We start from the raw sequence: 16004 nt of genomic DNA, 5'->3' as shown, positions 1-16004 counted from the left end.
CTCATATTATATTTTGTGTTATTTTCTTAAGAGACATCTTAGATAGTTTGTTTTGATAGGACTAAATAAATATTTGAAACAAAAGTTATTTTTGTAGGAATACTTTACGGAAACCCCCAAAAATATGAAAAATATGAAGTTGAAACCCCAAATTTTATTAATTTAGTTTGATTTAAATATTAAAATATTTAATAAAAATAATTTAATTTGATATTTGAAAATTCGAATAGCCTGACAGATGACACAATTGGGCCTTATGTCCCCCAAGGAGGTCCATAGACTGAGACGTGAAAAACATACTAATAACTTAATCGGAGCTACATTTGGATAACAAAGCAAACAAATGCAATGAATAATGTGAAAAATTGAGTTAGCTGATTGGAAAATCCATCTGAAACTATAGTGCCTTCAATCATAACAAATTACAAAATCAATTCTCAATCACCTCTAGATCTCATCGGAGATCGCTATATTCGCCGATTCTGATTCGCGATCTGCTTCATCACATGGCAGGGGCGGCATCGGCGCTGTTCCTCCTTGACATCAAAGGCAGAGTACTGGTTTGGCGTGATTTCCGTGGTGATGTCTCCTCCGTCCAGGCCGAACGATTCTTCACCAAGCTCCTTGAGAAAGAGGTTTTCTCTTGCTCTTTTTTGTCTTATCTCCAGATTTATTTGTCAAAATGTCTGCACATTTCGACTACGATCAGAAGACAGATCTAGAATGTACAAGACTCAGTTTGTTCGGAATTGTAACTCGATTTAGAAGCAAATGCCACTGCTCGCTTGAAGCAGTATCTTCACTTCTCTTAATTTATATTGCCAATTTTATTTAACTTGGAAATGCAAGTTTGCCTCCGAGACTAGAGTTATGCAAATTAATACTTTTACTGGAGATGCTGCATTTTAAAGCTAAATAGACTTTATCTAAGTTAATGTCTTTAGTGGGAATGCTGCATTTTAATGCTAAATAGAGTAAACAGGAATGAAAGACCGTTTTATAAGTGGTTTAGCACGTTTGAAATCTTGTAGTTTGGTAAATATGTTCGTTGAGGCTTCAATCTGAGTTATTATGCATGAATGAATTTCCATTGGTTAGGATGCCTCTTTTCTAAATGATGAAAATGTTGTGAAAAGAGAATCAAGTTAGGAAGTTATAGTTGAGTTGATACAGATTTCAATAGTTTCTTCGCATTCTGCAGGTTTATATTGATCTTCGTTTTGTTTCTTTCGTAGACAGCTGACTATGAACACTTAGTTGGAGAAGATAGAGTTTACTTTTTCTGACTAATTTAAGTGCTAAACTTTGATCACTTGCAGGGTGACCCTCAAGATCCTGTTGCATATGATAATGGCGTGACATATATGTTTATACAGCACAATAATGTATACCTCATGACCGCATCAAGGCAGAATTGTAATGCTGCTAGTATTCTTCTGTTTCTACACCGTGTTGTTGATGTAAGTGACATTGACATTTGCTTACTTCACCTGATTTAGTACAATTTCTATGCATGCAAGTAATTCAATCACCAGGTCTAAACTTCTAGTCCATAAAGCTTTATTGTGAAGAAGAGAGAAGAAATTTTTTTAATCATCTGTGCCAAAATGAACTACCTTGCACTAATACATTGACAAAGCCTATTAAACTGCTCTTCTCCCCCCCCCCCCCTCCCCCAACTAACCAACTGTCACCTTGGCGTTGTGATGGCACCTTGGTACTTGAAACTACCCAGGTCATCCAAAAGAGAGGTATTGTAGTATGAAGAGACAATAGATAGTAACAAAAACAATGGATAGTAGCAGAATAGTACTACAACAATTTAATACTATGATCAAACAACACGGAACTACAGATAGTAACATCAATCGAAGAACAAAAAACTACAAGAGTAGTATTACAACTATTAGTAAGGGCAACAAGACAATGCACTCCTACCTACTAGTATGGACGCACTACTACTCCCTCTGTATCATTTTATGTGGCACTGTTTGACTTGGCATGGTGTTTAAGGAAAAAAGAAAGATGTTAGGATTCTTAGAGAAGGATCGAGTCACAGGACGATGAACAGGGAAATCAAATTCAACTGCCTTTGATTTTCCCTTGCTTTTGTTCGAATTCCTAGATCAACCTATTTTTGTATATGAATTCAGCTCATCAAAGGGAAGCTGAAACCTTAGAGTTCAATGGAAGAGAGAACTGCTATCTCTTGTTTCTGATTAAAATCTGCGTACTTCTTATTCCTCAAATCTCCTTTAAATAGGAGTCTTCTTACAGTAATAGGAAGTCTTATGGAACTAGGAAACATAAATCATATTCTAAACTAATAAGAAAACTACTAACAATATAATTAAATTCTTCCTATTCTAGAATAATAATAAACTACTAGCGTTATAATTAAATCAAGTTATTTGGTTCTCTGTCGCACATATTTCTTGCCCACAAATGCGTCCACAACATTACCCCCCTCATGCTGAAAGAGTTGTCCTCAAGCTCGAACGATGGATAAGCTTGCTTAAAACAATCTACATCCTCCCAGGTCGCTTCATCCTCTGTCATACCCGACCATTGTATAAGAATCTCCTCTGTACCTCGGTTTAAATGAGCTTTCATGACAGCAGCAGGCAAAGGAACTACTCGGCCGTCCTTTAGTGCTGGTAGCTCTGTAATAGGTGGGAGTTGGTCACCTTTGAATGCCTTCAAAAGGGAAACATGAAAAACGTTATGAAGTCGACTGTCATTTGGGAAATCCAACTCATATGCAACCTGTCCAATTCACCGTAAGATTGAAAATGGACCATAAAATTTGGGGGACAATTTATTGTGAATACTTAGCCGCATGGAGCGCTGCTTGCAAGGATGTAAACAAAGCCATACAAGTGACCCTGGAGCAAATTCGACGTCACGATGGCCCTTATCATAATATGCCTTCATTCGTTGTTGTGCTGCTTGTAACCAAATTCGGATATCACCCAAGATGTGATCACATTCTAGCAATGCATGTTCAACAGCTTCTACTCGAGTGGTCCCAGGCACATATGAAAGCAAACGAGGTGGGTCACGACCATAAACAACCTTGAAGGGTGTGGTTTGCAATGCCGAATGAAAAGATGTGTTATAACAAAATTCTGCCCATGGGACCCAAGCAACCCACTTTCGAGGACAAGTACCAACAAAGCAGCGAAGATACATTTCAACATTACGGTTAACGACCTCTGTTTGCCCATCTGTTTGTGGGTGGTAAGTAGATGAGAATTGTAGTTTAATACCTTCAAGCGAAAAAGTTCCTTCCAAAAAGTGCTAGTAAAAACCACATCTCTATCACAAGTAATAGTTTCAGGTATCCCATGCATGCAAGCGAACAATCTACTCAAAAGATACATGAGCCACACGAGCAGTTGTGTATGGGTGAGCCAATGGTATGAAATGAGCATATTTTGAGAACCAATCCACTATTACAAACAAGCCTGACTTCCCCCAAGACTTGGGCAAGCCATCAATAAAATCCATGGAGATGTCTGACCAGATCTGAGTTGGGAAGCTGGAGAGGTTGAAACAATCCTGCGGGACTTAAATGTTCAGATTTATTGTGTTGACACACCGGGCAAGTAACGACATATGCAAGAATGTTCGTTTTCATAACTTTCCAGTAGAAATCTCCACGAATTTGGTGTAACGTTTTTTGTGTTCCTTCATGGGCACTATCATGATAAGCAGAAAGTACAGTAGGTAGCAAAGGAGAATTTTGTAAAAGGTAGATGCGGCCTTTAAACAAAAGCAACTCATCCTGAACTTGCCAGTCCGAATCCAAATCTCCTACCTTGACTTTATCATACAACCCTAACAATTCTGATGATCCTGTAAGCTCCTCCCGGATGGTGTCCAGTAATGTGCTACGAGGGGAGCTAATAGCATTCAAAGAAGGGTCCTCATGTGTCATTCTAGATAAAGCATCCGCAGTTTTATTGAGACAACCAGCCCGATACTCCATTGTAAAGTCGTAACCCATGAGTTTACTCAACCAATGTTGTTGAGGTGGTGTAGTTAGCCGTTGTTCTAGCAAGTATTTTAGGCTGTAATGATCTGTTCGGATAAGAAAAGGGCGCCCCCACAAGTATGGCCGCCAATGTTGTACTGCCTTTGCAAGGCCAATCAACTCCCTCTCATATGCAGCTAATTTTTGGTGACGAGCTGCTAACTGTTGGCTAAAAAAGGCTACGGGCTGACCTTCCTGTTGCAAAACAGCCCCTATACCACCTATAGAAGCATCACATTCTATAATCAATTCATAGTAAAATCGGGCAACCTGAGTACAGGAGCAGAGGATAAGGCTTGCTGAAGCTTCTGGAATGCATCTAGGGTCAAATCGCTCCACTGGAAGGAGTTTTTCTTGAGTAGACTAGTCAGAGGTGCTGCCAGTTGCCCATAGTCACGAATAAATTTGCGGTAGTAACCTGTCAATCCCAAGAACCCACGAAGAGGTGCAATTGATTGTGGTTGAGGCCAATTTAAAATTGCTTGTACTTTGCTCCTATCTACCTCCACACCTGTAACTGAAATAATAAACCCAAGATACTTGAAACTTTGTCTCTTATGGATGACCTATGTATCAAGCCTCACTTCCATGTCAGCTACATGTGTCACATCAGTGAACTTGCATCCCAAGTGTTCAGTCTTGGTTCTGCCGAACCTAAACCCTTTAGATATTGTCTCCACACCTCCAACTTAGCATTAACTTTATTGTGAGTCTCTTCTTTCAAAACTACATCATCCACAAATAACATACACCATGACACCTCACCTTGACTCAATATATCCATCACCAAGGCGGGTAAAAAGGGTCTAAGGGTTGATCCCTAGTGCAACCCCATCAAAACAAGAAAGTGATCCAAGTCTCTTCTCACTGTCCTTACTTGAGTCTTAGCTCCATCGTACATGTTCTTAATTGACCTAGGTCCTAGTGTACGACATAGGTACACATCTAACCTCCAAGCACCTCCATAGAACCTCCTTGGGAACCTCCATGTGTAAGTCCTTCCTCTCCCTATACAGCTCCACACTCTCCTTACGAGATGAATGACTTTTGTAGTCTGAGTGTCCTAGCATAAATCTGAACTGGTTCTCGGAAATAGTCGCAACCCTCATCTCCATCACCCTTTCCGAAACCTTCATAGTGTGGCTTAGCAACTTGATACCCTATAGTTGCAATTTTGAAAGCTACCATTGTTCTTGTACAATAGAACCATCATACTCCATCTGCATGCTTCAGGCATCTTTGTCGTCTTAAAAATGAAATTAAACAACTCAGTCAATTTCTATGCATGAAGTAAATTGAATCATCAGATTTGAACTTCTGGTAAATGAAGCTTTACAAAGAAGAGAAGAGAAGAGATTTTTATTATCCGAGCCATAATGAATTACCTCGCACTAATACATTTATAGAGCCTATGTAAGTGTTCTTCTGAGTTCTAACCACCTCCCTGACCAACACCCATGCCAGTCACATGACCCTTTTAACTATCTTTAACAAATCAACTATCGCTATACAGTATACAGAAGATATCTACTTAATTCAATTGCATTTAAAAACATGTGCTCTAGTATGCTGGTTTGAGATGAATTTATTTGTTGAGTAGTTGGGGAGAATTATTCATTTGTTTTTATTTGGTTTGCTGGCAGGTCTTTAAGCATTACTTTGAAGAGCTAGAAGAGGAATCCCTACGAGATAATTTTGTTGTAGTGGTACAAGGGACATTTTCTTTCTTTTTGAAAAAAAAAGTATGTGGCCGGAAAAGAATCATTAAGTACTGGCTGTGACTGGAATTATGTTGTCTTGTGCAGTATGAATTACTTGATGAAATGATGGACTTTGGTTATCCTCAATATACTGAAGCAAAAATTCTCAGTGAGTTTATAAAAACTGATGCATATAGAATGGAGGTTACACAAAGGCCTCCAATGGCAGTTACAAATGCTGTGTCCTGGCGCAGTGAAGGGATCCAATACAAGAAGAATGAAGTAAGTTTTATGTTTTATTTAATAGACAGCTTCTTTTAGTGGCCTATATTTAATTTTGTTTTTCTTTCAGGTATTTTTGGATGTTGTGGAGAGTGTTAATATACTTGTTAATAGCAATGGACAAATAGTGAGGTCAGATGTTGTCGGTGCATTGAAGATGCGGACATACTTGAGGTTTGCACTTCTCCTAGATATAGCTGTATTTATGTATGTATGTGTCACTCTTTGCATATTCGTACTTGTATCCGTAAAAGTGAAATGTCAGTGTATGATTCCCTAGCATGAGTGGGTGATAAATATCTATTTCATGTCTATAGGTGGTAAAGGATTTTTGACTTTATCCTTGTCATGGTAATAAAAAAATCAGATTTGCATTCAATCTTTATCCAAGCGAGCCCCAAAAAGTTCTATCATCAATTGCTTACTTTTCTCCCTAAGAATCACCCCAAAAAAAATCAAGTTTCGTACTGGCTTCTTCTCGCCATCATAACCTGCAGTGTTCTAGGGTGTATTCGGCATGGAGAATGTTTTGGAATTTTCTCATGTTTGGTTGGCCAACTTTTTTAGAAAACATTTTCTCTTGGAAAACAAGTTCCTTAAAATTGAAAAATTGGTGAGGCTGTAGTCTGGACTATCAATGCTATTAAGGTGGAAGTACTGGTTTTAAAAGAACTTTTGTACTGTTTTTTCTTGAAATGGTAAGTGTTGTTGATTTCCTATAAGACAAATAGCACTAAGATAGTGTTGAGATTACATCCGAATTCTGAGCAAGAAAGGGTAGGGGAGAAAAATTTGCGTTAAAATAATAATGAAAACCCCAGGGAAGAACTGAAGTATACAAAAGTTTCTATCACCTAATGTTACCTTCTCTCTCAAAAAAAAGTTTCTATCATCTGTAGCAGGGGTTCAACATCATCTATCTACTCCAATTTACAACAAAAAGAAATCAAAAGTATCAGTCCATTTTGGTCTTCAGAATGGAGTTGTTGCAGACTTCAAAACATTTATTGTTCCTTTCTCCTAATGCACCACCAAATATGGGCAGGTATAGTTTTCCGTGCCTTCTTCAATCTCTTAAATAGGTACTTTTTATGCCAATGGAACATCAACTCAGAGTTCGACACTGGCATGACCAATTCAAGGCCTAAATAATATAGAACATCTACCATATCTGTAAAGTGAAAGAACAGTGAAGGAAATGATGGTTACTAGATTCTTCTTCCTTTCCACACAAATAACATCTATTTACTAGTTGGATGCCCCTCCTTTGTAGATTATCTTGGAATGAAGCAGCTTCTCTTTTCACTAACCACACAAAGCACATTACTTGCACTGGTGCTTTGGAGTTCCACACCTGCTTCCATGGGCCATGTGTGTATTGGTTCCTGATAAGCAAAGAGTAACGGGACTTCACTGTGAAACGACCATGTCGTTCCCCCTTCCATTTCAAGCTATCCTCACTGTTGTTAAGCTTTTTAAATGAAGTTAGAAGACCAACAACTTCTACAGAACTCTCCTTTTCCCTTTCATTTGGATTCCCTCTTAGAAGTATGTTCCAGTTCTCTCCTTCTTTTCTTTGTGCTTCAGTGAGGTTTGTATCTCGTGCTATACTAAAACAGATAGGAAATTGATCTTTAAGAGGGGAATGCCGAATCTTGGTGTCCTTCCAGAAAGATACTTTACTGCCATTGCCCACTTTGATACCAATGTTAGCTGAGAAAGCAGGCCATAGATCCCTGATATTTCTCCAGATACCTACTCCTTGTGGTGGACATCCCATATTAGAGGACCATTCATTCAGGAGGTCATATTTTTTTTTTTGAGAATGGTAACTTTTTCTTCTATTTATCCACAGGTATACTACATCAAAGTAGCCCCTCTTCCAAAAGTATTACAAACTAGACTGACTCCATCTGTGCTTTTTGTCACAAATAGTCTAAAACATCAAAAAGTTCTTCTGCCTGTACTAAGACTTTCTGTTTACACCAAAAATAATAAAGAGCTATACAATTCATCTTGAAATTCAGGAGGTCATATTTCTCTGTTGTACTTTTCCTCCAGAAAGAAGTACCTTCAAAGTTGAATCTCCATAGACATTTCATTAAGAGACTTATATTCTGCACCCTTAAATTCTTGATACCTAGTCCTCCTCTCTTTCTTCAGAATCACAATGTCCCACCTGACCAAGTTTAAGGTCTTGCTTGCCTTATTAACTTGCTGAAAGAAATCTCTTCTCAATCTGTCTAACCTTTTCTCCACCTTCAGAGGCATTGAAAACCAAAACATAGCCATAGCGTAAGTGGGCATGAAATCCAAATCACTTTTAATTAGAATCAAGTGACCTCCAAAAGAAAGGTATTGATTCTTCCAATCAGAGAGAGCCTTTAATTCACACCTCTCAGTCACACATTGCCAAATAGAATATGATTTCAGTTTTACCCCTAAAGGTAAGCCCAAATAAATAGTAGGAAGGCTATCAGTATTGCAGCCCAAAACTGTTGCTAGAACCTGTAAATTCTAAACTTGAGTAATTGGGAGAAGTCTACTTTTCGACCAATTGATGTGCAACCTGATACAACTTTAAAGACTTTCAGGATCAATCTCATGTAATTAAGTTGCCTCACCTCAAAAGATTATGGTATTATCAGCATATAAAAGATGTGAGAGAGACAGGTAGTTGTGTGACCCACTGCTTACTTTGAGACCTCTGATCCAACTCTGGTTTACAGGAAAGTTAAGCAATTTGCTTATGTGAAGCATCATCAGCAAGAACAAAAATGGAAAAAATTGGATCACCTTGCCCAGTACCCTTTTGAGTAGTAAAGCCATTCTGTGGAGATCCATTAATGAGAACTTAGGATCTGACTGTGCTGATGCAGTACCAAATTCCCATTTTTGTTCTTGCTAGCAAATAAACTCTGTGGAGAGCCATTAATGAGAACTGAGAATCTGATTGTGCTGATGTAGTACCAAATCCATTGTGCCGCTTCCTATCAAACCCCATGTCTTTAAGTATGTCTAAAAGGAAACCCCAATTAACAGGATTGTATACCTTCTCAATGTCGAGCTAGCACATGATAACTTTATTTTTCTCCCTTTGTGTGGAATCAATGCATTCATTGCAATAAGTGCCGCATCCATAATCTGTCTCCCTTTCAAAAAGGCCATCTGAGAGTTGGAAATTAGCTTTGGCACAATTCTTTTCAACCTTTCTGTGAGCAATTTTCAGTTTTTTTTGGACATAATGAAATTAGGACTCCCCTGAATTACAAATGAAGGCAACTATCCACCAATCATTTCTTGAAAGCCTTCTTTCTCGTGCCACCAATTTTCAAATTTGAAGTACATATTGTTCCTTCCCATTTCCCTCATTGTAAAAGTGAGGTGTATAATCAGAAATAATTTTTGGCAAGGTTAGCTGCTTCATAGAATTAAACAACTGTTCTCTCTTAATTGTATTTAGCTTATATAATTGTTAAAGTAAACTTCAATCAAAGAAAATTCCTATCATTAGTATAGGTGGAAAAAGTGAGAACTTTGGAGCTGATTTTGAGCTTAGAACATCAGCTGGGGACAGTGAAAACAGGTAGGTACAGTTAATGTTATAAGGTGCAGAGCAACTGTACATGTATAGCCAACATATATGGCTTTGCCAACCGACTTTTGGCCATTAATGTGTTAGATGGAGTATAATTTTCTTAACACAAAGGGTAGCGGCTGCGGGTTTCCCTTGTCACAAAAAATAAAATAAAAAATTCTTAACACAAAGGGCTTGACCCTGTTGTATATAAGATTGATGATTGTAAGAACTCTGTTACCTATAGGGACATTTGTAGTGGTTCTCATTTATGACATTATACGTCAGAAGTGTTAACTTCAGTAAGAGTTGAGATTTGGTGCCCCTTTTCTGAAGATTAAAACAGTTTGTTCAGAAACCAAGATAAAGCCTAAAACCTCTGGGATGTTTCTAAATATAGTGTCCTGTCTGATCTTGAATATTTTTTTATATGCTTTGAACTATTTCTAGTAGCGTGAAAATGTTCTATACTGATTATGATTCTGTCATCACTAAGGTCGTATTTACATGTATGTTGCAACCTTGTTCTCCGAGCCTTCCACTTGAGATTTACACAGTTGAGTTAATGGAGTTCTTTCTTGCTGCATTTCCTCATATTTCTAATGAGCTGCCTCAATAGTAGCATCACTAGTGCATGTCTATGAAAACATCTAGGATTTAAATGTTGACTCAAGGACTGCATACCTTTTGATCTCTGTCACACCCCTTTTTGCGTACAGGCGGTGAGAGATTTTCCAATTTAAGTGACGGTATTGATTTAGAAATTATTTTATATTTTTCAGAGTTGTCACTTGGAATTGAATTATGGTGTTCCAAGTCACATTTTTGTTTAATCCCTAATCAAAAGGAAATGACTCTTTGTTTGGTCTGCGAACCAGAAAATCAGGTAAGGAATTTTGTTGACCGAGGGGAAGGTATTAGACATCCCTCGAGTCTCGTAGTTCTAGCACAGTCACTTTTATTGACTTATACTTATCTTGATACACTTTTGGATAATTTGTATCTATATGCCAAAATTTGCTTATTTTTTAATTGTTGAATTATTATTAGTCTTAAACCGGATGCATAACTGCATTCTCGATCTTGACATTTGGAGACATAACAGTCTTCCCCTCTTGAACTCATCACACTTAATAATTTCAATTTACTCCTCTTGGTTTGAATTAAAAAAAAAATTACTAAAACAACTTGGACAAGGTGCGTCACTGCATCCTTGAGTTTCTTTTAAGTGTTCCAAAGAAAGATGTGTAATCACATTCTTAATTGAAACCGACCTTTGAAACGGGTCATATATTTTAATCTTTTACCTATTACTAGACAACTTAAGCATTTTATTAGTGATTAAATTATATTTTTACTATTTGTTCATGAATACTAATTTAAATAATAAAAGTCTAAAATCTTAAACAAATTGAAAATTATTTCATATTCAAATTCGATGTAGATGCATTTACATTTTTAGTATTCTTACAAGCTATGACAAAAGACATAAAAAAAAATGTAACTCTTCATCTCTTAATTTTTCTAAAATAAATAGTTTTTAATTTTAGATAAATTTGACTAAACAAACTATTAGGATAATTCTTTGAGGCATTTAGCTGAATATAAAAAGCACTTAATTGATAGTAGCATATTGTACAAGATGGAAGATAACATTAAAATAATGGGTAAGTATTTCAATATTATAGCATCAAAGTTCAACACACACAAATTTAAGCAACTTCATAACATTCGAATGAAATCTTATATAATCATGAAAATCAAATTATACAATAAAAATTAAATGGTACCTTTTGTGAGAATCAATTCACGAAAAGAAAATAATATGAATAAGGAACCACGAAAGCAAGTGTCAAACTCAACCTTTGTTTGTGTAGTGTGAAAGAAAAATAAATGTTTGTTTTTTGTACGTATGTTGGTTTGGGTGGGTGTGTGTTGATTGTATTGTGTATATATATACACTATATATGTGTTGTAGTATTGGAAGTGGGGGGAATGGGTTTTTTCTTTTTTCTTCTTTTTTTCCCTGGTACGTGTTGTGTGTTTTTCCTTTGCTGATTTTTTTTTCTTTTTCTCCTCTGTATTGCTGATAGTTGTGTGCGTATGTATTCAATGTGTTTTAGTATATAGGTGTGTAGTGTGTGATTTTTTGATGGTTTGTGTGGGGGTGTTTAGTGGTGTGAGTGGTAGTGGGATAGGTGTAAAGCTTAGTTGCGTGGACTCTTCACTTTTGATGCCGCACCCGTCTTGGATTCTTCAAAAATACACTACTTTTGGCGAATCCGACACGCACCCGTTGGCATTTTGTAGAGTCCGAGCAACATAGGGTGTAAGTGGGGTTGAAAGGTGAAGTGGGGTAGTGTGGGTAGTTTAGGTTATTATTTTTTTTAGCTTAAATATATATATATATATATATATATATATAAACCATAATAATAAAAATATTAATTAATTATTTTGAATTAATAAAATATAAGAAAAGTCAAATAGCTAGTCTAAAAATATAATTAAGAAACACTAGCTTATTTATTAAATCTAAATTAAAAGAAAATAGATAGTTTTTTTTTTGTTAATTTCAAATCTTTTTAAAATAAACTTACTAAAATAAGGTAAAAGTCAACATATTTAATTTAGATTTTTATAAAATATTTAAGCTTTAGAAATGGTGTAAGACCTTAAGTTCGGTCAAAAATTGCGTGTCTACAATCTCCCATAAGGTTTTCATTAGTTTAAATGCAATCCAATTCCTGCTAAATGTAAACCAGTTGCAAATGGCACCACGTCACTTTTCTTTAGTCTCAATTTTGAGATCTTATTCTTTACCCAGCCGTTTAATCGAGTGGTACTGGCCTGAAACCATAATGTTTTTCTCTTGCAGTGGTATGCCGGAGTGTAAGCTTGGTCTGAATGATAGAGTATTGCTGGAAGCACAAGGACGTAATGCTAAGGGGAAGGCTATTGATCTAGATGATATCAAGTTTCATCAGTATGTGATTCAACTATATCTTTTGTTGTGTGTTATAACATCTTTTTGCATATATTCTTTATGCAAGAATTGGCCCAATGTGGGTGTGGGAGTAGGGGGACAAATCATGATATTTTGGGAAATGTAGTATAATCTTTTAAAACTTCCGATAGAGTAAGCAAGTGGGGGGAGAGTGGGTGGTCCTCAGCTTTTAATTGGAAAATCCTTGCTGCCCTTTTTAAAATGAAAAAATCTGAAGGCTTTTCTATAATATAACTTGACCACGTTCAAGTTGTAACCCATTTCTCTCCCACTCAACCAATCTCCCTTCCCCCTCACTTACATCCTATTCCGCCCGTCTCTCATTCTATAACTTCTACTTTAACTTAGGTGTGTGCGTTTGGCCCGATTTGAGAACGATCGAACTATATCATTCATACCTCCTGATGGGGCTTTCGAAGTTATGACCTACAGACTCAGTACACAGGTACAATAATGTTTTGGTGCTCTCTATCTGACTGAAATCTTTTTAGTCCCTTCATTGATCCAATAGGTTAAAACGTGAGTACTACTTACTCTCAGGTAAAGCCTCTTGTGTGGGTAGAAGCCCAAGTGGAAAGACATTCTAAGAGCCGTGTGGAAATTCTGGTTAAAGCACGAAGCCAGTTCAAGGAGAGAAGGTATGTCCATTTGTACTATGCTATACACCTAATTGTAGCTGCATCATTTAATCTGTAGGAGCTTGGATGACATGCATTATAATATTACAATGTGTTGCTGGTTAAGTTTTGAGTTTATTTGACAATTTCAGCACTGCAACTAACGTTGAAATTGAGTTGCCCGTTCCAACTGATGCAACTAATCCAGATGTTCGTACATCAATGGGATCATCTACTTATGCACCTGAAAAGGATGCATTGATTTGGAAGATAAAATCTTTTCCAGGTGGTAAGGTAAGCGTGCGCTTAGTCATAGCTGAAGGTTTAACTCAGTTATTTTTTGCCGTTTGTTCTCTCACTGAGATCTCTTTTATGCTAATTCTTATTTCATTTTCAGGAATATATGTTGAGAGCAGAGTTTAAACTTCCCAGCATTACAGCAGAAGAAGCAGTTCCTGAAAGAAAAGCTCCTATACGTGTGAAATTTGAGATACCATATTTTACAGTTTCGGGTATACAGGTGAGTCCTAAATAGCTGTAGTTCAGTTGGATTATTCAGTATTTTCTTTTTGTCAAATTCCTACAGCACTCTAGTTACACATGTCCACATTTAGTCCATCGTATTGAGAAACCATTATGAGTCGAGGATTCAATGCATTAACTACTAATTTCTGCCTGCCGGAAAAAATAAAAATAAAGAACTGAAAAAGCTAATACAATTAAATTAATAAACTGGAAAAATAAGAACAAGAAGAGTCGGCTGAAGAAGAAAACAATAAGAGGGAAAAAAGGGGAAAAAGCTGAAAAAACTGAAAAAGAGTAAAGAGTTTGCCCCCAAGGCCTTAGCTCAAGTGGCAAAAGGTGGAGGATTTGTGGCTTAAGTTGCAAGTTCAAGCCCCACACCATGCAAAGTGAAGCCTGGTATTTAAGTGGAGAAGGGTAGAGGGGGTGGGCACATAAATTCACCGGGTTTAGAAGGCTGTGATTGGTCCAAAGGGCGGGTCACAGACGGGTTTCTCAGTTATCAAAAACAAAAACTGAAAAAGAGTAAATAGGAGAAGCCAAAGAGTAACAAGCTGAAGAAAAAAAAAATGGAGGATGTGAGTTCAGCAGCACAGGGAAGAAAGACACAAAGAATGGGGAAAAAAATCCCGCAGGAGGACACCTTCACCAACTCAGCAGAAAAGGGCCAAATAATTCCACTTTGAAATAGTTCAAGGGGTCATAGGTTGCCCGCAAAGTTGAAGTGTTCTTTGGGATTAACTGGACAAGTCCAGGGGAAAAAGTGTATTATCCCTATTTATTATCCTTGAGAGGGAGCATGGTTTGGAGGCAGGTAGTAGTACAAGTTGATAAGCTGAGGAACAGTTCTAAATGAGTTTTGATAAAGTGACGTATGAGGTGATGAAGTCAACAGAACCAACTTAAATGTGTAGGCCTGATTGTCCCCGCATCCTAAAGAAGAGAACCAAACAAGTCTTTGTGAGTCTTAACTCTTGAACTTAGTATTGAACATTTCTGTCTAATCTTGTTCTTCTGGTTGGTGATGGAAAACGTGATACGATATCATGCCTTTTATGACCTTTATTGTGGGCTTAGTTTGGCGAACTTACCGCATCGACAGCCTAAATGTAATTTTGTTTTTTAGCTGGAACTGCTTATTTGCAAAAGTTGTGACCAATGTGGATCCTCTAATGCATGCTAGGTTCGCTACTTGAAGATAATTGAAAAAAGTGGTTATCAGGCTCTTCCTTGGGTGCGATATATTACCATGGCCGGTGAATATGAGTTGAGACTTACGTAAAACCACACCGAGATGATGATCCAATCCAATTAAGTTTGCCCGAGGCTCGGATAAGTCACCAGTTCCAATGCTTTGAGCTGCTTTGCAGGAGATGAGCTGGTTTAGCTCATAGATTTGAAGCAAATTGTTTTGTTGTGCCAATTTTTGTTATTTATTTGACTTTATTGCTTGTATGCTACATTTTCTTGTATAAAGATGTCTGCTGATTAAGTTCGTGTTCCATATACTGTTAAAAAAAACGGCTTCAATGCTGCATATTTGCTTAAACCCAAGAGTCACTTCTGCTGGTGCATGCTGGTCGTTTGTATGGTTTTTTCTGTTTTCCGGAGATGGATTATGATGATGGCTGTAATAACTAGGTAATTTGTGAAATGGAAGACGTATTTGGTACACCCACGCAAAAATCTATGAAAATATTAGAGCCGTCAATATGGGCTAGGCCCGTTGGTCAGTCTGACCTAACCCATGATTTGATAGGGTTGGACTACGATTTTTGGATCCCATTTAAGAAAAGGGCTTTTTAGTCCGGCCTGAATAAGCCTGTCGATTTGTGGGGGTTGAGAAAATATGGATAGGGCCGGCCCGTGGGCCAAATAAAAATTAATTAAAAAATAAAAATAAAATTTCTGTAATATTTCCTTAAAATAACAGTATTCGACTCAAAATCCGTTTAAAGTTTGAAATATTACAATTTTAAATACAAATTTCCCAATTATGTTTATAAAATATGTACTACATAAAATAAAATTCCTAAAATTTCTAGCGAATCACTACATAGGCCATAACCTATGTAATATTATCATAGTTTTTGTGTTTTATTATAATCATTGAAAAACAATTAAGTTAATATTTCTATTTCGCTATTTATGTTTTTACTTGAAATCAAACTTAATAAATATTAGGGATAATGGTTTGAAAAATATCCCAACTTTGGTCGAATTTGTTGTTGCGATACTAAACTTTCATGATGACCTATTACCT

The 16004-nt window shown here is 36.9% G+C and overlaps 1 protein-coding gene across 1 annotated transcript; it reads left to right on the top strand.

The window, feature by feature from the left end:
• Window positions 1-308: 308 nt before the first annotated feature.
• On the top strand, window positions 309-15233 carry LOC125856407 (AP-1 complex subunit mu-2). Its single transcript, XM_049535936.1, has 11 exons — window positions 309-635; window positions 1320-1460; window positions 5680-5742; window positions 5842-6018; window positions 6089-6192; window positions 12474-12581; window positions 12951-13047; window positions 13143-13240; window positions 13372-13513; window positions 13617-13739; window positions 14925-15233. Exons 1-11 carry the CDS (start codon window positions 507-509, stop codon window positions 15021-15023), a joined length of 1281 nt encoding a protein of 426 aa, XP_049391893.1. The 5' UTR covers window positions 309-506; the 3' UTR covers window positions 15024-15233.
• The last annotated feature ends 771 nt before the right edge of the window (window positions 15234-16004 follow it).

Source organism: Solanum stenotomum, chromosome 2 (genome assembly GCF_019186545.1).
Source record: "Solanum stenotomum isolate F172 chromosome 2, ASM1918654v1, whole genome shotgun sequence".
Lineage (NCBI taxonomy): Eukaryota > Viridiplantae > Streptophyta > Magnoliopsida > Solanales > Solanaceae > Solanum > Solanum stenotomum.
Note: the sequence above shows the minus strand (reverse complement) of the source record. Positions and strands in the feature narration are given on the sequence as shown.

Excerpts from the sequence above, each read along its gene's own strand:
- LOC125856407 (XM_049535936.1), top strand. The coding sequence starts at position 507 with ATGGCAGGGGCGGCATCGGCGCTGTTCCTCCTTGACATCAAAGGCAGA. Across the intron at positions 5,743-5,841 it reads GAGATAATTTTGTTGTAGTG|TATGAATTACTTGATGAAAT; the intron begins GTACAAGGGACA and ends TGTCTTGTGCAG. Across the intron at positions 13,514-13,616 it reads AATCTTTTCCAGGTGGTAAG|GAATATATGTTGAGAGCAGA; the intron begins GTAAGCGTGCGC and ends TTTCATTTTCAG.